This window comes from Pistacia vera, unplaced genomic scaffold (assembly GCF_008641045.1).
Source record: "Pistacia vera cultivar Batoury unplaced genomic scaffold, PisVer_v2 Contig52, whole genome shotgun sequence".
Taxonomy (NCBI): domain Eukaryota; kingdom Viridiplantae; phylum Streptophyta; class Magnoliopsida; order Sapindales; family Anacardiaceae; genus Pistacia; species Pistacia vera.
Window position 1 is genome coordinate 492,989 of NW_022196357.1, and position 23,419 is coordinate 516,407.

At 35.9% G+C, this 23,419-nt stretch overlaps 6 protein-coding genes across 6 annotated transcripts; 2 read left to right on the forward strand and 4 right to left on the reverse strand.

The window, feature by feature from the left end:
- Positions 1-964: 964 nt before the first annotated feature.
- Positions 965-4,140, reverse strand: LOC116106542 (cyclin-dependent kinase E-1). Its single transcript, XM_031392913.1, has 2 exons — positions 3,998-4,140; positions 965-2,949 (listed from the first exon to the last, which is right to left on the reverse strand). Exon 2 carries the CDS (start codon positions 2,869-2,871, stop codon positions 1,423-1,425), a length of 1,449 nt encoding a protein of 482 aa, XP_031248773.1. The 5' UTR covers positions 2,872-2,949; positions 3,998-4,140; the 3' UTR covers positions 965-1,422.
- Positions 2,889-9,293, forward strand: LOC116106612. Its single transcript, XM_031392976.1, has 13 exons — positions 2,889-3,034; positions 4,349-4,460; positions 4,613-4,832; positions 4,915-4,989; positions 5,103-5,200; positions 5,305-5,536; positions 5,709-5,780; positions 6,624-6,721; positions 6,990-7,233; positions 7,732-7,845; positions 8,512-8,760; positions 8,854-8,921; positions 9,030-9,293. Exons 1-13 carry the CDS (start codon positions 2,889-2,891, stop codon positions 9,150-9,152), a joined length of 1,851 nt encoding a protein of 616 aa, XP_031248836.1. The 3' UTR covers positions 9,153-9,293.
- A 19-nt stretch (positions 9,294-9,312) lies between these two features.
- LOC116106565 (protein ABIL3-like) lies at positions 9,313-11,091 on the reverse strand. The gene is made up of 9 exons (XM_031392940.1): positions 10,967-11,091; positions 10,765-10,847; positions 10,533-10,683; positions 10,319-10,418; positions 10,132-10,230; positions 10,018-10,060; positions 9,851-9,939; positions 9,668-9,765; positions 9,313-9,572 (listed from the first exon to the last, which is right to left on the reverse strand). The coding sequence occupies exons 1-9, from the start codon at positions 11,060-11,062 to the stop codon at positions 9,399-9,401; spliced, it is 933 nt and encodes a 310-aa protein (XP_031248800.1). The 5' UTR covers positions 11,063-11,091; the 3' UTR covers positions 9,313-9,398.
- Positions 11,092-14,418: 3,327 nt separating this feature from the next.
- Positions 14,419-17,430, reverse strand: LOC116106545 (26S proteasome non-ATPase regulatory subunit 8 homolog A). Its single transcript, XM_031392916.1, has 6 exons — positions 17,267-17,430; positions 16,435-16,513; positions 15,908-16,010; positions 15,368-15,631; positions 14,965-15,076; positions 14,419-14,761 (listed from the first exon to the last, which is right to left on the reverse strand). Exons 1-6 carry the CDS (start codon positions 17,369-17,371, stop codon positions 14,621-14,623), a joined length of 804 nt encoding a protein of 267 aa, XP_031248776.1. The 5' UTR covers positions 17,372-17,430; the 3' UTR covers positions 14,419-14,620.
- A 710-nt stretch (positions 17,431-18,140) lies between these two features.
- LOC116106550 (26S proteasome non-ATPase regulatory subunit 8 homolog A-like) lies at positions 18,141-20,688 on the reverse strand. The gene is made up of 5 exons (XM_031392924.1): positions 20,525-20,688; positions 19,693-19,771; positions 19,166-19,268; positions 18,626-18,889; positions 18,141-18,334 (listed from the first exon to the last, which is right to left on the reverse strand). The coding sequence occupies exons 1-5, from the start codon at positions 20,627-20,629 to the stop codon at positions 18,181-18,183; spliced, it is 705 nt and encodes a 234-aa protein (XP_031248784.1). The 5' UTR covers positions 20,630-20,688; the 3' UTR covers positions 18,141-18,180.
- Positions 20,689-20,891: 203 nt separating this feature from the next.
- LOC116106551 (30S ribosomal protein S6 alpha, chloroplastic) lies at positions 20,892-22,707 on the forward strand. The gene is made up of 2 exons (XM_031392925.1): positions 20,892-21,377; positions 22,315-22,707. The coding sequence occupies exons 1-2, from the start codon at positions 20,964-20,966 to the stop codon at positions 22,552-22,554; spliced, it is 654 nt and encodes a 217-aa protein (XP_031248785.1). The 5' UTR covers positions 20,892-20,963; the 3' UTR covers positions 22,555-22,707.
- Positions 22,708-23,419: the final 712 nt, after the last annotated feature.

Sequence of the window (23,419 nt, forward strand, 5' to 3'; positions counted from 1 at the left end):
AGAATTACATCGCCAGGAATTTATATTTTATAGTGGTGCTTTTGTTTCTAATTTCGAACTAACGGTGTCGTTTTTGTGTTTAGTGGACCGATTGGCTTTGGCTATCTAACGAAGTTCAAAGTTTGGATCTAAGTTGATGACGTGTAATCTTAGTGATTATTAAAGATAATCATATCAAGATTATATGAATTTAATTAAGTTTCGAGATGATCAGATATATAATTTTCATCACTTTTTAATTTTATCAATTTTGTAAAAGTGTAAAAAAGTAAATTATAAAAAGAAATTATCTAATATTTCCTTATACATATTACATCCAAACCCGTTTAAAAACTTTTTTTAATTTTGGTTTTGTTATAACTTATGTGTTTGGTTTGAATTTGGACTAAATATTGTGTTTGAGTCTGGAGACTATAATTTGAATATCAGTTATATATTGTGTATTTGTATTATTGGTTAATTGAATACTTTGTATTTAAAATACTATATTGATTTTAACTAGGTAGTCCATAAAAGTGTTAAAAGTAAAATTAATATTGTCGTATTTTTCAAAATGTATTATTGACAATATACCGTATTAAACCCGTATATATCCGTACCGTATTTTTCCCGTATCTAAATTTTATGACCGAATTTTTATAAACGTATTTTTCATCGTTTGTCGTATTATATCCGTAAAATTCTCGTACCCTTTTTTTACCGTATCTGTATTTACTAACTAGGTCAACAACTATATCAACGTAGTAAACGACGTCGTTTATTTACGCTCAGCATTACACCATTTCGTATTTATTTATTATTATTATTATTTATTGAAACTTACTGATATCACACATTTCTGTTAATCAAATACCATATGATCAAATTTTCTCAAAGGTTAATTTTATTTTGAAAGAATGAAAGTGAAAATGTTTTTATATTAACATTGGAGGTGGGTATAATGAGGAAAATAAAGCATTTATACTTAATTTTAAAATTATTAAGTCCGATTGCATTCAATAAACTTAATGTCAAATGATGATACATGAACTCAGAGTCAGAGGTAGAGTTACAAGTACAACACACCCTTAAAATTACAATTTTTTCTTATCCCCAAGCACTTTCAGAGTCACTAAAATGACGCCATCCCTATGAGAATAAGCACCTTCATTTGATGTTTTCCTATCAGGGTGTTCACACTCGGTTTGTTAGCCAGCAATTCCACATCGTGAGTTACAACTAAGATCCTTTCCAGCCACAGATGGATCACTGAGTACTGAAAGAAAAGATATATCTTCATGCAGCATCTCTCATACTCGGAAAACCCCAATCTTTCTTGGGTTGTACCAGTCTGTGAAACCTGTCCAGAATCTTTTTTCTCATTAAAGATATCGTGTTCTGTAGAAATGATCTGATTAGGATACCGGATTAGATGCCATTTGCTTATAGGCGTCTTTTCTGTTGTGGAGGGTATCCAGGCATTCCCATTCCTTGATCTTTTCTTCGTAACTGTTGCTGCTGATGGGCCTGGGCAGCAATACCCCGCTGCATAGGCATGCCACCAGGATTCATTCCACTTGCTGCTGCCTGAGAGGGGAAATTATATGCCATCATGCCCTGAGGTTGCATCCTCTGCATGCCAATTCCAGGCATTGGTCGGGGAACAGATCTATTTGAAACAGCGTGAGGACCTGCCATGTTCCCAGGGACAGCATTCGAATTTGACACTGGCTGGGGAGGTTGAAGGCTAGCTGTCCCTTCAAAATCCGTATTTGAGTCCACAGGACGAGTAGGATAATTCACAACTTTGTCCCCAGGCTGCGATGGAACAAGTGCATTGCGCCCTGGTAGAGGTTCCATCTTAAAATATTCATGCTCCAGAGCTTGCGCAGCAGTTATACGCTTTCGGGGATCATATTCAAGCATCTTAGATAAAAGGTCATATGCAGGACTTTTGGGAGGGAGATGAACAACATTATAAAGTCCATTACTCTCATACTTGTGCCCTTGAATATGCTGCGAATCTGAGTGCCAGTGGGGAAGACTTGCAAGTGTTGGCCACTTTTCTGGTGTTGGATGCCCTAAGATCTTGAATATCTTATCAAGTTGATCAACCTGGAAAGGGTTTTGAGCAGATTTGGCTTCTGCCCCTTGAAACAGAGGCTTCAAAGTCAAAAGCTCAGCAAAAATGCATCCCACAGCCCACATATCAACAGCACTTGTATAGTGTTTTGCCCCAAGAAGCAACTCAGGGGCACGATACCAAATGGTTACCACAACCCCATTTTCAGATAAGAACTTGAGAGGAGCTTGATAAATTCTTGCAAGTCCAAAATCTGCAATTTTTACAACCCCTTGTTCCTCTCCTTCACCCATAACCAAGATATTTGATGGCTTAAGATCTCGATGTATTATCCAATTACTATGGAGATAATTCAGTCCATTTAGAAGCTGCCAGAGCAATGATTTCACAGTGTATTGATTGATGGTCTGATTAACCTTATCCCTGTGATGTCTAATGATTTCATAGAGGTCATACTCAGCATAATCAAACGCCAGATACAATGACATGTCAGCATGGTTAATGTGCACATTGACAAGCTTCACTACATTCTCATGAGTAATCTCCCGAAGCAACATTATTTCACGGATGGCAGTAGGGGAGACACCATCACCATCTTTAGATTGCTTGAATTTCTTGATGGCAATTGATTTTCCACGATTTGTGGCAGACTTGATTCTTGCCAGAAATACGAGACCATAAGTGCCTTCACCAATCTTCCCTATAAGATTATATTGTTGCAACCACTCTGGCTTCTCACTACTGTTGTTGTTGGAGGCACCTGAGCCGGTTGTGACACCTCTGCTGTTGGTGGTGTTGCCATCTCCCATGATTTCCACGCTACAGCATGGAGTGCCTGAGACTGTTCACGTGGTTTGCTGCTGCCACCGTTTGTGGCTATAGGCCTCCTGAAGTTGACAGAAGCAAGAATGTAACATACACTAATAAAGATATCAAGAAGGAACAATTACAGAAGTCGGAGAATTGCAGACGGCATGGATGAGTGTGAGTTAGAAATGGATTTGCAGTATCTGCACAGAAAAATGCAACAGTGCTATATTCTACAGAGATTACTTTGAGCTCCAAAGAGAGTTTTTTCACAGAATGGCCCAAAGGTTACAAAATGTTTAACAACTATAGTTGTCCATAGAAGCAAGAAATACCTTTATCAAACAACTAGCAGAAATATTGTGTATCAACCCTGTTTACTAAGCAGCAGACTTCTATCCCCTGATTTGTTCTCATCAATTTTGTACAACCAACGCGAATTATAGTTCCTTTCCTTAATATATCACAAAACAATATACACAGAAAATTGAAAAAAAACACCACCCTTTCTTCAGTAAAGAAAGAGAAACTCCTAAATCACACCAATAACTGGAAAAATCCTTCCACAAAAGAATTGATGCATTTAAAATTATAATCTCTATCTTGTTTATTTTTCTGAAGAAAAACCAGTTACGAGCTTCAATGTAATTAAATATCCTCTCATACATTTTGGGCATGCTTAGCTCCCTGGTTCTGCGAAAACAGCAGCTCACTCAAACGATGGCTAAAGAGAGATGTTTGATTAAAACACATAGTAAAAACAATAAAAAGTAACTAAAAGTCTTAGCTAATATTTAAAAACCATATATTTTTATTTTATATAAACGAGAAAAAAAATTGATTCTTTCAATTTACATGAGACGACAGTAAGGATGTAACTTGTAAGTCACCATTAAACCCATCAAGAGAACCGCAGAAACCGCACAAATAAATCAGCACAAAAATTCATAATATCGGATACCAGAAGCCCCAGATCCACCAATTCATGGATCCTATAACTCAATAACGCTAAAAAAATCTGATAAAATTAAACCAACGATCAAGCTTAAATTCGAATAATCAGAACAAAAAGAACCCTAAAAAACACAAATTTTCCCCTTCAAAAAAAAAAAAAAATTAAAGGTGTACCTGAGGAATACTTGGGCACCAGGGAAGATTATCCAAAGCCTCTTGAAGCTACGAGCTTTTTACTGCGGTACCAATTTGGAAATTATATTGCTTTTGCTGAGTTCCCAAGTCCAGACCGCGTCTCTCGTTTGTTTTCCATCTGTCCTTTTGGTTCTAAACATTACTCTCAATTTTTTCCAACCACATCTTGCCACGTCAGCAGTTTACTATAAGTGCGTATGAAATTACGAAACGGTCCAGTTTGTTGCTTTTCATGGAACATACGACGCCGTTCTTGAACTATCTTATTGTCGGTTCCCGCCCGTGTAATTCTTTGGAATTTAAAATTGGCTCTCTTCTTAAACTTTGAAGAGAAATGGACGATGCGAAGAAGAGGTGGAGCGTGACCTTCACGAAGCATATCAAGCAGAAGAGGAAAGTTTACCAAGACGGCTTCTTAGATCTTCACATCTCAACAAACAAGGTATTGTTATTATGTTTATTATTCATTATTAACCAGAAATTCGATTAATTTTAATTGAATTGGTAAATTGTGTTAGCGATTGAAATGAGCTTAAATTAGATGGAGATTAGGTAAGTTTTAAGTGTTTAATCACATGCTGAATTGATACACAGGTCAAGCTATATGATGACTGTGAGAAGTTACTGGAATGCAGAATCTTGAAGAACGATGAAGTTGTTAGCTCCGGTGAAACGCTGACGTTTAATGCATATTTTGTTGATGTCGGTGATCCCGAAGGAGACTGCAAGCATATACCTGATTTGCGTTATCAAGGAAGATATAAGAAAAAACCTCAGTCCGGTAGCCTTAGTCCGTCACACAAAATTATTAGAGGTTTGTTCGTTTACAAGAATATAATGCCGAATTTGTAAAGGAATTAAATGTGGTTATCTATTACTTGTTGTTTACATTTCAGAATTTAAGAAGAGGGAACTGCAAAAGTATGGAACACCAAAGTGTAATTCTGAGAATACAAAACCGAGGAGTACAGGTTAGTTACTGCATATGTTGCTGCTAATTACTCTGAGCATTTTGTTCAGTTTTGTATTGTTCTGATTTACCTTATTCTACATTCTGGTTAATATGTTTGTGTTTTTACTGAAGAATGGCATGCCCTGTACACTACACAATTAACTCAAAAGGCCAAGAAATATAACGATGGTTTCTTACAGCTAGCAACTAGTGGATCCATGGGGAGGCAGGTAGCTTTTCTAAATAGTCCTTTTTCAACTCAAGCTCAATCATCTTGCTTTTTTATCTCAATAAATAATGTATGCTCACACTCAATTATTTGGTTTCTATTCAGATTACGCTTTTTGATGAAACCAGGAGACTCTTGGATAGCAGATTCCTAAGGAGAGATGAAGTAATAAGATCTGGTGAATCAATAGCATTTGATGGTCATTTAGTTGAAATTGGAGAGTGTGAAGAGAATGGTGAACCACTAACGGAGAACGTTCAAGGAAAGAATGGCAGTGTAGCTGGGAAGTCAGAAGTAATTCCCGGACAGCAGAATTGTATAAAAGCTGATAGAAAAGGTGAGAATTCATAGTTTTGACTTTTAAAAATGTTCATGATTCTAGATCTATTATCTCTCCTATGTTCTTTGGATCCTCGAAGGTAGTTTCACCTTTCAACTGTCCGTTAGTCTTACAATTTTTGGCTGCTGACGATGCTCCATATTCGGGATAACTCTTGATATTATTTCAGAGTTCAAGAAGATTGAAGTGCCTGGATATGGTGCACCACAGGGTAGTCCAGATTCAAATTCTAATATAACAGGTAATTTTATGAATCCACTGCTAAAACTGAAATCTTAAATTTCTGCTTTGGATTCTCTTTACTCTAGTCCTACATGTAGATAATGCCTACTCAAAATTGTGTCATTTCTACATTGCAATTATTAGAAGCCTTGGTTGCCATTTTGACACTTTTCTGAAGTGGAACGGACACTTAGCTTTTACATGCGGAGAAAATAATTTTTGTTATTAGATGAAGGTATTTACTTGAGCTGCACTTGATGCAATAATGAAGCGACATTCTTGTTTCTTCTGATGGTATTTATAGGCACTAACGCAATTTATAGTCTGGAAATCACAATTTTGCACGTCTGAGTTTAATGTGTTGCTGCATTGAATGTCTTGTCATTCATGACCAGTGGATTTCAGGGATATATAATTGTTATTCTCATACACACTGCGCATTGAATAACATTGAACTAAGCACCAACATTTCAAGTAATAAGACATTCATTTAAACAATTTGACATACACTAATAAAATAGATTGGCATTTTAGGAGCTTAAAGGTGATTTATCATAATCCATTATCATATGTGATCTGCAAACTTACCATTTACAAACATGACTAGCTTAATGTTATAGCCCATATGATTGGACTATGAGTGTAGTTGAAAAAATATAAGAATTCGACTCTGGTTGTCTTTGTTGTTTCTCCTTTTTCTTTTTTATATTTCTATTACTTTGACAGTTTATCTACAATGGGACAAGAATCATGGAAGTACCTGGGGTTTATTGTAGTTGTTTATTTGTTCAATCTTCTTTAGTCTCCTCTTTCATTATTTTGTTCCCCCTTCTCTTTTTTAATAGTTCTATTTTCAATGTAGAATGGCAGGTCATGTACACAACACAAGTAACTCAAAAAGCCAAGAAGTATCATGATGGTTTCATAAGACTTGCTATTATCGGATCCCTACAGAGACAGGTTGATTTCCACCACTGCTTATTTCTTCCCAAGGCTGATTGCCTTGCTTGTTAATATCTAAGGAAACAACACTCTACTATCTATAAATTCTTCTTTTTATTATTAAAGTTCAGCGAGGTACCTACTTCTTGAGTCACTTCTTCATGAAATCTACCAGTCCTTTATTTCTTGATTACTGAAGCTACACATGTTTTATTTACTTTCTTGCTTGAATTCCTTGTAAAAGGAGGAATGCTGCTAATAATTTCTTTTTTGGGTATTTATTTAGGTCATGTTGTACGATGAAAGCAGGAAACTCTTAAATAGTAGGTTCCTCAAAAAGGATGAAAAAATAAGATCGGGCGAATCAATAGCATTTAATGCTCATTTAGTGGACATTGGGGAACCTCAAGCAGACCATCAATCGCAAATGGATTTGAATATTCAAGGAAACAATGGCAATATGGTTGGCACAACAGTGATAACCCATGGACAGCATGACGGTTTAAAAGCTGATAAATTTGTTGTAAAAGGTTAGATAGCATGAGCTCTTACTTGTCAAATTCTTGTGTTCCTTTTGTCTGTGAAGCAAGTTTCATCCCGTACTCTTAAACAGCTTGTGTTTCCATTTTAGTTAGCAGCTTTTCAAATTGTCATGGACCCTTAAATTTAGCCATGAGACAAGTTATTTTTCTGATGTTGGCCTGTAATGGTTACTGTACAAATGATGGGTCTTAATTTTTTCCATTGTTTGTACAGAGGATCTTATTTTACTCTGAAACTAGCCATATAGAATAATGCAAGTCAAGTTTATATTAGGCCCATAATGTCTAACAACAAACTATGAATTGTTACACTCGTATATAGCATTTTTACCATCTGGCTTTTTCTTTTTCTTTTTTTCCTAGCGGATATCTTCTCTTTCACTTGCAAGTTTGGTGTTTACTGTTGTATGTTTTACGACCTCATATTCTGATGGTTTTATTGATCTTGATCAAAACTTCAGGAAATAATTTGGCTTTGCTGTGCAGGAAAACCTCAAAATGATTCTTCAAGGGAGAATGCAGATTCAGCTTTTAGCATCTATAGTGTAGACGGAATCAAATTGAGCAAGAGTGCACCTACAAACAAACCGTTACGAAATGGTGTGTCCATTTTACCTGGTCTCATGAGATACCGTTTTGTTTAAATCTCAAGCATCATTTTCATTTAAAGTATTTAGGTTGTGTGTGTAATACGTCGTCACATATCTCAACCAAATAAATAAAAAATAAAAGACACGAAAAACTGTGCAGATCACAAAGTTCATAAGCTTTTTGTTTGTTTTATTGAAGGCCAATGCCGTTTGTCTACTGGCTACAAAGCAAATCTTTTAAAAGATTGTGATCATATACTGTACGGGAATATTATGTTTTTGTTTACTTGTAACTTTTGCATACCTTATCTGCATTTTTTATTGTTTTTGAAGAAATAGTAGAAAGAAACAAAGGGAAAAAGACAACTCGTTTGTTATGGCTCATGCACAATGAGGTGCTAGTGCCTTGTGCTTTTAGTTTTTTAAAATGCTTTTTATGTAATGATTTCTCAATTATATCCGGATGGGACGGAGGAATGTTTTGCAAATGTCCTATGTTGAAATGGTCAATAGCCGTCTGGTTCTGTAAACACGATTTCTTCACTCATCTTTATCAAACTTCAATTGCATTAAGTAGCCTTACCCTGTCCTTTAACAATTAGTGGTTCTGATCTTATATACTGCTGCTGCATAGATTTTGCCAGCAACTGTTGATGATAAGTATTTACATTTACAGCCATTCAGATTTTGTCCATTCTCCAAAAACCAAAGACTCCAGGAAGCACTGATGCTGGGTCGACTGGTAACAGCATTACGGGTCAATCTTCATCCACCAAAAGGCTTGAAGTTTCAGATAGTGTTATAAGTGTTTCGGATGATCGTGAATTACCAGTGCCGCATCATGAATCATACGGAAACATGGATAAAAGTAGATCAGTTGAAGACATGAACTTAGAGAATTGCCCCGATCTTATGTCTTCTAAAGGTACTTTACGCAGTATTAACTGCTGGGTATTCTACTTTTATCTCTTTTCTACATTCTAATTAAAAAGAATCTAACGCCAGTTGGATTTTGCAGCAACATCTACTAGTACCAGTAGTGGCAATCAAATCTCCAAGGACACTGAAATTGGAAACATAAACCAGGTTCAGCCTTCAGCTCTGTTTTTGTCTTTTACTTCTTCAGGTAGATTGTATTTAGTTTTTGAAACCTGTATTGTGCTGATTTGGGTTCCAAATTTGCTTTTTCTACAGGCCCATTTAGACGTCGAAACCTGCGTTTCCCATGGCCCTGGTGATGGTAAAAGAAATAGATCTGAAGAGCCTAAGAGCGAAAACGAAATAAAGGAATTCCCAAGTTTTGACCTTGGATTTTGATCAAGGGCTAATACATGTTGGATTTATATTGCTAATCTCTCCTAATTTGCATTCAAAATGCCAATCTTAATTGCCAAAAATTTCAATAAAAATCCCTGTAAATGTGAAATGAACAGCAGAAGATTGGATGCTCACGTGAGGAAAAAAAAAAAAAAAAAAAGCACTAGTGAAACACAATTCACTAGTTTACAAAAGATCACCAATAATAATAAAACTGAACTGAAACTACTACTCTTCTCCATCCTTTCAGTTTTCATCTAAGAATTTGTATAATGTGCCATCATCTTTTCTGGACTTGCGCAAGCTGAGTAAGGCCTTGAAGAGGCGTTTGCTTTTCCCAGAATTTTTCTCTAAATCTTTGCTCCTGTTTCTTTCAGCAAATGTAGATGATGAAACCGTTCTCCAATGCTCTGATGGATACTGGGAAATTAAAGGAATTTGCTTAAAAACTTAGCAAAGAGCAGTATATCAGTACTTAAAAAAAAAATTCTCTAGCCCATGTTCTTAGTTCTTACCCGCCGTTTGGCATGAGAATGGCTTGGAGAGGGAGATCTCTTAAGAAGAGACCCTGAACGAGCAAATGGAAAGTGAAGTGGAGAGGCTGCTCGTCTCTCTGATAATGTGTATTGCCGTCATTCAACAATCCTCAGACAAAAGTTGAATAAATAAATAAACAAAACAAACCCATTGGCACAAACCTGGCGTTTTGCTGCGTGAAATTCTTGTGAAAGAGAACGTTCCTTGTCTCGAGGAAGGCTGTGGAGATTGCAATGTGTACTGCACTTCTCTGCATCAGAGTTTAATGGCATTGAGAAATCAGCACAAACATGGTGAGAATAGAAACACTGCAGTGGCAAAAGATTACCTGAGATATGTTGAAGGGCTCTCTGTAGTTGTTACTCGAGCAGCTAGCAGAACAAACATTATCAGGTTTACATATTATACTCTTGATTCGAACAAAATTGAAGAGATCAATTACCAATTTTAAGCTGAGTTGAATCCTCTTCAGCACTCACGCTGCTGTTTTCACAGCTTGATGGGTTCTGGCCAAGGCCAAGATCATCAGTGGTCTCTTCATCTGCATCACCAGTTAAATTTACTGAAATATTCCCTTCATTTTGCTCAAAAAGTTCAAAAAGAGAAGAGCAGAGAAGGGTTATAATTGCCTGGGAAGATGTAACGTTTATGGTACTTGGGAGTTATTATCAGCAATGATTGCTGCGAAAGCCCTTCTCCATTGATAAACTCTTGGCATGACTTTAATCTCTATAAGTTGCAAGAAACAATTAATAGAACAAATTTAAAAAAGAGAAACTGTAAGATTTCTGAAAATCTTAAAACAATTTTATCTTTTACAAAAGAGTGAAAAGGTTCCAGCACCTGTTCCAGGCAAGTCAACCGGAGTCCTGTTTCAGAAGCTTCACCAATCTTTTCATCAAAAAGATTGTTGACTTTAAATGCTACGGAACCCAGGTGGTCCACAGTATTGATCAAAGCTTTGATGGCATAATCTTTCACACCCTCCACCAGTCTGAAAAAAAAAAAAAAAAAATGTCAACAAAAAGGATTTTAAAACTGAAAGAATCTGTAAGATTGTAGCTATAGAACTCACTTTCGTTTCTGGGCCTCTTTGCTGTAAGATATTTCAAAAAATTCTGCAGCCGAGTACAATTGTTTCCTCAAGTTCTTCAAATCCTAAAATCCAATGAATACCCATCTAGCTTAAATAGAATAGGAACACAAATACAATCACAGTTTGGGATATAAATAGAAACCAAAACAAGAACTTTTCTTAGAATAAACACTAAACACACCTTCAGAGTATCCGCAAAGTGAAAGCTCTGCTGCATGAAGAACTCATCATAGGTTGAAGATTTTTGAGGACCAGAAACTGAAGACGCTGAAGCCATATTCTCCTCTCTATGGAGTTTTTTTTTTTTTCTTTACTAAGACAAACTGGTGAGGAATAAAAGTACTAAGAACAAAACTGCAGAAGCCACATCACAGTGTTAAGATTCTATGGTTACTCAAATGCTTAAAAACTTTATTTGACTAAATTAATGGCCATTTATTTCTGGACAGTGAGATTATTTGGGGCTGGTTATGAAGATGTTTCATATTATTGGAGGGAGACAAGGATCAACAAGGGGACCATAATAATAAAGGTGGAAAAATCAGAAACGTCGCTTACTTCTGAAAGCAAAGTAACAACATTCAATTACTTTTTGCAAGCTGAAGAGAAAGAAAGAGATTGGGTTGGCTTCTCCACTACTGCGGAAGATGAAACAGCCTGAAATTCATAAAAATCAGCCACATGTCAGCCATGTTCTGGTTTTGCTTATTGTCAAAATGGGGACCTACCATTTTCTAAAACAAGTATTCATTGACGGGGGGAGAAGTTAAACAGTTATCTAACTTTCTGATTATTTTTCTGAGAGATTGAATTTGATAGATGGTAGAGTTGGTACCAAGCATGCAAATTCCCATGAATGAATTTAATGCATGCGTCTTATAACAACTAAATCCATTTCGTTTATATAATTTCTCATCAGTAACAATCATGACAGAGTTTACAAACTTAGCTGTAAGATTTAATGGCGTGACTTTAATGGAATACATATTACATACCCATCTCACACCTTCCAATTTCACTGTGCAATAAATTCTCAACGTCTAAGTCCATTACCTTTAAATAAATTATAAGCCTAACTCAATAATTAAAACTTAAAAGGGTTTTGTAACAGGGTCTCAGTGTCAGTAAAAAAAATTTTTCCCACCCAAGGTTTGCCTTAATAGCATTTTTTTCACCTAAAAAGTTTCAAAATATCATTTTCTCACCCAACATTTATATTTCGTTAATACCCAAAATATACTTCACTTTCTCAGGGGTGTTCAACGAGTTACTAGAAGCCAAGGTAGGAGGTTTTTTGTAGAGTGGAGGCTAGTAGATCAAATAGTGGTGGTCGATTGAATATTTATTGTCAGAATTAGCCGAAAATCAACTAAGAACAAAAAACCATAACTTTGCGGTGGTCGGCAATTGGTGAGAAATCAGGTGCTGGAGTGAGAGGGGTTTTATAGAGAGAAGACTATAAATTTAAATGGTGGCGACAGAGAAAATTTTCGTTTCCATATTCGGCTTTGGGTATTAACGAAATATTAACTTTGGGTGAGAAAGTGATATTTTTAAACTTTTTGGATGGGCAAGTGTCATTAAGGCAAACCTTGGGTGGGAAAAAATCGTTTACTTTAAAAATGACACCTTCCCACCCTTCGTTAGGTTATGTTATGTTTTCTGTTAATATTTTACTAAAAAGACAAAAATACCCTTAAATATTTGACTTTATAAATTTTTTATTATTTTTTAATTAGCTAAAAAGTCAAAAAAGAAAAAATAGTTAGCCTCACCTAAAAAGTTAGGAATAATGCTATGGAATTGTTTAAAGTTAAATGACTTTAATATTTATTTATTTATAATGTCATCTATATCTCATCACTATTATTTAATAATCTACTAAATTTATAATGTTTTTCATTTTTACCAATTAATATAGAAAATCAATATTCCTAATTAATTAAATAAACAAAGGAAAAAAAAATATCTTTACACTTAAACTAATAAATAATCGAGTAAAAATTTTGATTTAACTAAATTTTAATTTATAATAAACTAATAAGAAAGAAACTATTTAAAGGTATTTTTATCTTTTCAGTCAAATATTAACAGAAAATACTAACAAAACTTGACGAAGGGTGGAAAAGTATCATTTTAAAACTTGACGGGTGGAAAAGTGTCGTTTTACCAAACCTTAGGTGGGAAAATGTCGTTCTCACTTAAAAAAATTATGAAGTTGCCATGGATGGTGGTAATGTCCATAACACATGTGAAGTGTTAACTAAAACATCGGGCAAAGAGTCTTACTTTGAGGCTTGAGTTATGGTCATTGGAAAACTCTTTGCCCTTCCAATACGTCTCTGTAATTGAATAATACAGGGATCCATTAAAAGCTTAACTCAATTCCTCTGTTAACATTAAGAAAAAGGCAGCCAATAACATTTACTTAATTGTTTTTTAAAGCGGAGCAGGAAGAACGACATTTTAGTTGAATAAAGCAGTAGTTGAGGATTCATTATCAGACAGTTGAACTATTATATGATAATAAATTTGTGATTGACCAGCCCCTTTCAACATCGGCCATTAGGTAATTATTTGAGCTATAATGTCTTAGTCCAAAGGGTGATCGTGCCAAGATTGGCTCCTTTCACTTGGTTCACAAATCACAATGAAGATCTGTGATTGTGACACTTAATAAAGACTACGTGAAAACCTAACCCTTCTACTGCACATGTAATGACAGTAAATCTAGGAAAAGCGAAACCGCTATTTAGCAGTTGGACACATAATAAACTCACTGTATAAGAAAGAAGCATTGATAACAATAAAAGGGACNACTTAAAAAAATTATGAAGTTGCCATGGATGGTGGTGATGTCCATAACACATGTGAAGTGTTAACTAAAACATCGGGCAAAGAGTCTTACTTTGAGGCTTGAGTTATGGTCATTGGAAAACTCTTTGCCCTTCCAATACGTCTCTGTAATTGAATAATACAGGGATCCATTAAAAGCTTAACTCAATTCCTCTGTTAACATTAAGAAAAAGGCAGCCAATAACATTTACTTAATTGTTTTTTAAAGCGGAGCAGGAAGAACGACATTTTAGTTGAATAAAGCAGTAGTTGAGGATTCATTATCAGACAGTTGAACTATTATATGATAATAAATTTGTGATTGACCAGCCCCTTTCAACATCGGCCATTAGGTCATTATTTGAGCTATAATGTCTTAGTCAAAAGTGTGATCGTGCCAAGTTTGGTTCCATTCTCTTGGTTCACAAATCACAATGAAGATCTGTGATTGTGACACTTATAAGACTACGTGAAAACCTAACCCTTCTATTGCACATGTAATGACAGTAAATCTAGGAAAAGCGAAACCGCTATTTAGCAGTTGGACACATAATAAACTCACTGTATAAGAAAGAAGCATTGATAACAATAAAAGGGACAATAATGCTAGTTTCTACAGTCTTCTCTCATAACCCCCAACCTAATAATTCGTCAGTGATTAGCTTGTAAATGAGTAGACGAGACTTATACAAAAAGACAGAACCTATTTTACGAGTTGACCAATAACGAATTGTTACGTCAGAGATTGTGCAAAAAAAGTTATGAGATTGGATCGTGAACCTAGCATTACTCACAAAAGAGATAAAGAAGCTTCGCTAAAATGGGATCATGTTGAATGGATCAAGTGTACAAAGGAAAGTTAACAAATAAAAGTACAAAAATAAACAACAATTTTAAGTTTTATACCAAATGGGTGTAAGTAATAAATTTTCAATAACAGTTCTAGCAACAGCTTGCAGTGCTGAAAATAGAGACACAAGCAACCTTGCAGCAATTTTGTTTACACGATCCTCTCCAACTCTCTTGCATAACTGAGTGTCTGGTTAATGAGTTGCAGAGATGGGATCTCCTTGCAAGGTACAGATTCTTTTGCCTTCTGGAAGAACACGGATCCATTCTTTATCTCCCACTCAGGATGCTCCTGCATATTCAAGCAAACATATGTAGATCAGGAAAAATAGGATCTTTTATATCTTAGTAATGAAGACAAATTCACAACTTGTTCTGTTTTGGCTTTTTATTTTTATTTTTTAATTTTTATTCTGGCACATTGTAAAACACACAGAACCACAACATATATATTCACACATAGGCCACTAAATGAGATATGATAAAATAATTTACCTCCTCAATATATTGCAAAAGTTCTTTGTCAGAAGTGTACAGCAACATTTGGCGGGCATCCTTAAGTGAAAGGTAATCGTATGCCTTCTCACTACATCCAGCTATCTCATCTCTATAAGTTACAGAAAAGGGAAAAAAAAAAAAAAAAAAAAACAAATGAGTACTTGGAAACAAACACACGACGGAGTAGATGAAAACATTATGCAGAGATTAAATTCTAAAAAATGCAATTCAGAATGATTTGGATACTCAAGTTACAATCAAAACACAATCTGACAGGTCATCACTAAATCCAAATCTCATTCCTAGATGTAAAAACCTCCAAATTCCTACTTGCAGCTACTTGTTATGAGTATTTTCTATTCATCAAACCATACAAATTAACTGAAGTCAAAAAATTTACCTCACTGTCTTTGCTAGGAGATCCATGAAATAACCATAAGTTTCATTAGGTACATTCTGTTTGGCACTCAAGACACGGTTATAAGCCCCTTCCATAAAGGATTGCTCTAACTCCACGGCATGCTTGATGCAAGGGTTCTCCAAAGCAGTAGAAGAAAGCAATTCCAGTTCAGTATGGAATTCAGCAATTCTGTTTTGCACTAAAAGTCTCAACAGGTTAAGACCCAAGATCATGTACTCATTTGGGGATGGTGGAAGACGACTACTGCTCCATCAAAAGAAAAGCAAGTCATTAACATCATCTTTAGGAAAGAGCAAACAAAAAAGTAGGTAGGAATACACCTCAGCAACTAATTAGCAAAATTGGTAAAATCAGTAGCAGGCAACTTTTATACCATATGTATTCTCCTAACTTTTCCCTCATTTATGAAGTGCATAAGTACCAAAGAATCAGATTAATTTGCAACCTTACAGAACTTGCACCACATAAACAAGGCTTCCACAAAATAGGGGTTTAGTTGAAAGAATTAGATTAATTTACCCAGCGTCAGTATAATAAGGCTTCAATTGAAAGAAATCCCTCTCAAATGCATCTTGATCCTCAATCTTTACACTCAAGAGAACAGCGTGCTCATAAATATCCCCTGGACATCAAAAGTAACAAGAACATCATAAGTGGAAAAGCCTTCACTATAATCGTTAGAAAAGGAAGAACATTGTACTTATTGTATTGGATGCATATAACATAATCATTTCTATTCTCGCATCAATTTGATCCCATGTTTCATTCCTCTGACCAGGCTCAAACTTTTAAAGCACATGTAACATTCTACTTTCAGATAGCAAAAAAACCATTCAATAAATATGGTTCCATATCAGTTTTCAATATTTATTGAGTCAATAATACTTCCTTCTCCAAACTCGTGTCTTAATGTTCTTGATGGCATAATGTCTCAAAGATTCAAATTTCATCCTTTAATTGATAATTGGACAGAATAGTCTACAGAAGATAAAAATACAAATCAACTAACGAAACCATTACGAATTGACTTGAGTCAAGTACATTACTTGCTAATGTCAACTCGTGAATTGAGTTAGGTGTATTTTCAAATAATGGCGGAAGGCTTCTGAAGGAGGTCAGCAAAACCTACAAAAAATGAAAACCAAGACAGCTAATGTTACACACCAATAGCAAAATCCAATAAGCAGCATATTAACCACAAAAATGCTTCAGACCTCATAATACGCTCCTCACATATCACATTTGCACCCATAAATAGGCCATAGCGAGAGACTCAACTCTATCAAAGCCCAAAATTGTAGAGCCCAAACACAACACTCACTGTTTCAAGCTAAGAAAATTACATAATCCTAACTTATAAACATTGAGAAATGACTACTATAAGCGGACATACATCTATACCTATTGAGAGCTTGTAACATGAAAATGTAAGCTTGTATCGAACTCCTTCTGTGTTCAATATGACAAGTCTTGCATGCGATGTTAAAAATTCTACATTGCTTCAAAATGTCCAGCATCTATACTGGGAAACAAAAAAAGATATCCCAGTATAGGAGAACCTAGAAGTATCAACTTATAGTATCTCTAAATCAGAAACACATTAATCTTTAAAAAAAAAAAAAAAAAAAAAAAATCCATAATTGGGGCACAAATATCCAGCACCATAACAATTCTAAGACAATCCAAAAATCAAACACATCAATTAAACCCTAAACTCAACACATCAGACTCCCAGTCTAACTTCACCGATCCGAAACACCGATTTACAAAGAAAACCCACAAAACACAAACCATTTCCTATTTCATCATCGAAACAAAGATAAAATGAAGGATACATTATTTCGTAGAGCGATAATTTAGGGCAAGACAATAACCAACCTTGAGATGAGAAAGGAGTTCGGTACACGAGTCGTAGTCTTTTCTGGTGATTGCAGCTTTGAAGCGTTCGAATAGCTGAGAAACTTCTGTGAGTTTTGGATCCATCTCTCTTTATTTCTCGGCAGTCTTCGCTTTCTGTGCTCGTTTGTGTTCTGTATCGTCTTCGCTTTGGCTTGGTTTCGAAGAAAGAATTTCAGATTTATAAGGGTTTTGAGGGAGGGCTTGGGTTTGGGCCCTTAAAACCAGGGCTCAAAAGGCCGCTCTGTATTTTTGGGCCTTGTCTCTTCCTATATTTCAGTCAGGCCCAAATTGGAATAAAATACTTAAAGGTGGATGGGGGATCTAACATGCGCCGGAGTGCATAGTGCACACCCTCCTTATCCACATTTCCCAATTTCATTACCCGGACCTTCCCTCAGCTCCAAGCAGAAGTAAAACAATGGCGACCTCTTCACTGTCACTACCATCAACTCTCACCCCTCATTCAAAATCCCCAATTTACCCTCATTGTTTCAATCAATCCCTATCTCCACCCCTCCTCTCCTTCACTCGCACTCTCAAACCCTTCCCTGCAAAACCAAAATCGGTCATTCTTACCAACGGCAACTCGGTTACTTTAACCGTCAAAGCCCAAACCCTTGACTTCTCGGGCTCATTTTTCGAAGGTGGTGGGTTCGGGTCAGATGATGATCCGACATCCGTGCCACCCGGGTCGGTTGGAACTGCGACCGCTGTTGAGGAGAAAGAGGAGCCCCAATGCCCACCTGGGTTAAGACAGTATGAGACGATGGTGGTGTTGAGACCCGACATGTCTGAAGATGAAAGACTGGCTCTTACACAGAAGTACGAGGAGGTAATAATACGTTACTACTTACTGGCACATTGTAAAACACACAGAACCACAACATATATATTCACACATAGGCCACTAAATGAGATATGATAAAATAATTTACCTCCTCAATATATTGCAAAAGTTCTTTGTCAGAAGTGTACAGCAACATTTGGCGGGCATCCTTAAGTGAAAGGTAATCGTATGCCTTCTCACTACATCCAGCTATCTCATCTCTATAAGTTACAGAAAAGGGAAAAAAAAAAAAAAAAAAAAACAAATGAGTACTTGGAAACAAACACACGACGGAGTAGATGAAAACATTATGCAGAGATTAAATTCTAAAAAATGCAATTCAGAATGATTTGGATACTCAAGTTACAATCAAAACACAATCTGACAGGTCATCACTAAATCCAAATCTCATTCCTAGATGTAAAAACCTCCAAATTCCTACTTGCAGCTACTTGTTATGAGTATTTTCTATTCATCAAACCATACAAATTAACTGAAGTCAAAAAATTTACCTCACTGTCTTTGCTAGGAGATCCATGAAATAACCATAAGTTTCATTAGGTACATTCTGTTTGGCACTCAAGACACGGTTATAAGCCCCTTCCATAAAGGATTGCTCTAACTCCACGGCATGCTTGATGCAAGGGTTCTCCAAAGCAGTAGAAGAAAGCAATTCCAGTTCAGTATGGAATTCAGCAATTCTGTTTTGCACTAAAAGTCTCAACAGGTTAAGACCCAAGATCATGTACTCATTTGGGGATGGTGGAAGACGACTACTGCTCCATCAAAAGAAAAGCAAGTCATTAACATCATCTTTAGGAAAGAGCAAACAAAAAAGTAGGTAGGAATACACCTCAGCAACTAATTAGCAAAATTGGTAAAATCAGTAGCAGGCAACTTTTATACCATATGTATTCTCCTAACTTTTCCCTCATTTATGAAGTGCATAAGTACCAAAGAATCAGATTAATTTGCAACCTTACAGAACTTGCACCACATAAACAAGGCTTCCACAAAATAGGGGTTTAGTTGAAAGAATTAGATTAATTTACCCAGCGTCAGTATAATAAGGCTTCAATTGAAAGAAATCCCTCTCAAATGCATCTTGATCCTCAATCTTTACACTCAAGAGAACAGCGTGCTCATAAATATCCCCTGGACATCAAAAGTAACAAGAACATCATAAGTGGAAAAGCCTTCACTATAATCGTTAGAAAAGGAAGAACATTGTACTTATTGTATTGGATGCATATAACATAATCATTTCTATTCTCGCATCAATTTGATCCCATGTTTCATTCCTCTGACCAGGCTCAAACTTTTAAAGCACATGTAACATTCTACTTTCAGATAGCAAAAAAACCATTCAATAAATATGGTTCCATATCAGTTTTCAATATTTATTGAGTCAATAATACTTCCTTCTCCAAACTCGTGTCTTAATGTTCTTGATGGCATAATGTCTCAAAGATTCAAATTTCATCCTTTAATTGATAATTGGACAGAATAGTCTACAGAAGATAAAAATACAAATCAACTAACGAAACCATTACGAATTGACTTGAGTCAAGTACATTACTTGCTAATGTCAACTCGTGAATTGAGTTAGGTGTATTTTCAAATAATGGCGGAAGGCTTCTGAAGGAGGTCAGCAAAACCTACAAAAAATGAAAACCAAGACAGCTAATGTTACACACCAATAGCAAAATCCAATAAGCAGCATATTAACCACAAAAATGCTTCAGACCTCATAATACGCTCCTCACATATCACATTTGCACCCATAAATAGGCCATAGCGAGAGACTCAACTCTATCAAAGCCCAAAATTGTAGAGCCCAAACACAACACTCACTGTTTCAAGCTAAGAAAATTACATAATCCTAACTTATAAACATTGAGAAATGACTACTATAAGCGGACATACATCTATACCTATTGAGAGCTTGTAACATGAAAATGTAAGCTTGTATCGAACTCCTTCTGTGTTCAATATGACAAGTCTTGCATGCGATGTTAAAAATTCTACATTGCTTCAAAATGTCCAGCATCTATACTGGGAAACAAAAAAAGATATCCCAGTATAGGAGAACCTAGAAGTATCAACTTATAGTATCTCTAAATCAGAAACACATTAATCTTTAAAAAAAAAAAAAAAAAAAAAAAATCCATAATTGGGGCACAAATATCCAGCACCATAACAATTCTAAGACAATCCAAAAATCAAACACATCAATTAAACCCTAAACTCAACACATCAGACTCCCAGTCTAACTTCACCGATCCGAAACACCGATTTACAAAGAAAACCCACAAAACACAAACCATTTCCTATTTCATCATCGAAACAAAGATAAAATGAAGGATACATTATTTCGTAGAGCGATAATTTAGGGCAAGACAATAACCAACCTTGAGATGAGAAAGGAGTTCGGTACACGAGTCGTAGTCTTTTCTGGTGATTGCAGCTTTGAAGCGTTCGAATAGCTGAGAAACTTCTGTGAGTTTTGGATCCATCTCTCTTTATTTCTCGGCAGTCTTCGCTTTCTGTGCTCGTTTGTGTTCTGTATCGTCTTCGCTTTGGCTTGGTTTCGAAGAAAGAATTTCAGATTTATAAGGGTTTTGAGGGAGGGCTTGGGTTTGGGCCCTTAAAACCAGGGCTCAAAAGGCCGCTCTGTATTTTTGGGCCTTGTCTCTTCCTATATTTCAGTCAGGCCCAAATTGGAATAAAATACTTAAAGGTGGATGGGGGATCTAACATGCGCCGGAGTGCATAGTGCACACCCTCCTTATCCACATTTCCCAATTTCATTACCCGGACCTTCCCTCAGCTCCAAGCAGAAGTAAAACAATGGCGACCTCTTCACTGTCACTACCATCAACTCTCACCCCTCATTCAAAATCCCCAATTTACCCTCATTGTTTCAATCAATCCCTATCTCCACCCCTCCTCTCCTTCACTCGCACTCTCAAACCCTTCCCTGCAAAACCAAAATCGGTCATTCTTACCAACGGCAACTCGGTTACTTTAACCGTCAAAGCCCAAACCCTTGACTTCTCGGGCTCATTTTTCGAAGGTGGTGGGTTCGGGTCAGATGATGATCCGACATCCGTGCCACCCGGGTCGGTTGGAACTGCGACCGCTGTTGAGGAGAAAGAGGAGCCCCAATGCCCACCTGGGTTAAGACAGTATGAGACGATGGTGGTGTTGAGACCCGACATGTCTGAAGATGAAAGACTGGCTCTTACACAGAAGTACGAGGAGGTAATAATACGTTATATTCATCCTCCTGTTCTTGCTAAATTTATAGTTAAAATGAAATAAATTGTGAAGGTAATAATACGTAATACTTATCCTCCTGTTCTTGCTAAATTTATGGTTGAAATGAAGTAAATTGTGACAAACAAAAGCCATAATTGTTATATGGAGGCACAAACGTTATGTAAAACCATGGGAATTTGTATTAAATCTTGGTTAGAACTCAGAAAACGCTATGTTGCAGGCCTAAAACTGTATTGCATTGCTAGCAATATGTTTCCTTGAGTTGATTTAATCTAATTCAAAGTTCAATATTTTCTGGCAATTAACCGCCCCTGGGTGGCTGGGTGGCACGATAGATACTCTTGGGTGTATTAGTAAAGAGGTCTTGAGTTCGATTTTTCTCGGTTGCTAATAGGGATGACCACTGGAGGGTATATCCTGTTGTTAACTTCAGAACTCAGTAGATTAATTGAGTAGTTGAGGTGCGCGCAAACTAGTTAGGTGCCTCTAGTGACCAAAATAAAAAAAGAATTTCTGGCGATTAAATTCATTGGTTTATAATTCAATTTATTTCATGTGGAATGTTGCTTGAGATATTTTCATTAGAGAGGGCTTGAGGTCTGCTGTGTGAATCACCTTCCCTTGGTGCTTTAGGAAATTCAGTTGAAATTCTTATGTGACTGTGATATGTAAATATATTTAGAATGAGATTAAATCATTCAATTGAAGAACTGTATATTTTGCATAAACTGGCATTGCGACCTTTATATTTTTCCTAATTTTATTATATATGGGGTTAAGCCTTGAACACTTGGTCTAGATATGTTTGTATAATGTGAAACTGAAGGAGCATTGCAGTTGTAATCGAGTTTCATGAAATTTCATGTGCCATTTCATTGCAAGTTTTCTTTAGGTTTTACTAATAGTGGTGTTTTTGCAGTTGCTTGTTGCTGGAGGCGGCATGTATGTCGAGGTATTCAATAGAGGGGTAATTCCATTAGCTTACAGCATAAAGAAGAGAAACAAAGCTGGGGAGAGCAATACTTACTTGGATGGTATCTACCTTCTCTTCACCTACTTCACTAAACCTGAGTCTATGAAAGCTCTTGAGGTGACATTGAACACTGATGATGATGTTGTCCGAGCATCCAGTTTTAAAGTTAGGAAGCAGAAGCGTTAGGTTATTTTGGATCCTGTGTATAAGAAAAGATTCAATTCGGCAATGTAATCTTGTATGTTATGAATCCTTTTTGTTCCCAGAGTATTTGAATTCCATTTGTTTTCTCAATTACAAAATTGGATCGGTGCTAATAGAATACAAATATTCGGTTTATTAAAGTTGCATACAGTAAACATTTTCTGGAACTTTTATCTATTATTCAGCTTGTAGAACCAAAATGCAAGCCCATCTTTACTAAAACTCAAAAGGGTGACAGTGACCATTGTTGGGAATTTGGGATGGAGTAGCTTCGTTGTATCATCTGAAGAGTAATGCTACGGAAACCGAAATTTTACACTGAATTTTTGTACCAAAGGACATGACAACCAGTTAGACGCGACATGTTGGAGTCTTTCGTGAATGATTGACCGTCCAACATTTATGGACGTCTGCCATTTACTATCCAAATTTTTTTTAAAGAAAATAGGTGTCTATTTACTATGGACGGGCGTCCATCATTGTCGAACAAATTTTAAAAATTTTTATATTCAGTGGACATACATCCTTTTTAATGGACATGTGTCCATTGTTTAATTTAAGATTAAATATTCATTTTTAAAGTATAAAATTTTTGGATGAAATAAAAGAAAAAAAAAATTGATTTTAAGTAAAAGTATGGACGCGCAGTTGGACATTGTTTGAGCATTTCATCTAAAAAAAATTTGAAAATTAAAAAAATAAAATTTTATAATGGATGGCCATTCTCAAATTTTTTATTTATTTTTTAATTTCATTTATAAACAAAATGCAAAGCAAAAGAGAAATGAAACTTGTTTTGGGAGGCCTAAATTTTTAAACATTTTAATTGAAAATTTAAAAGAATTTT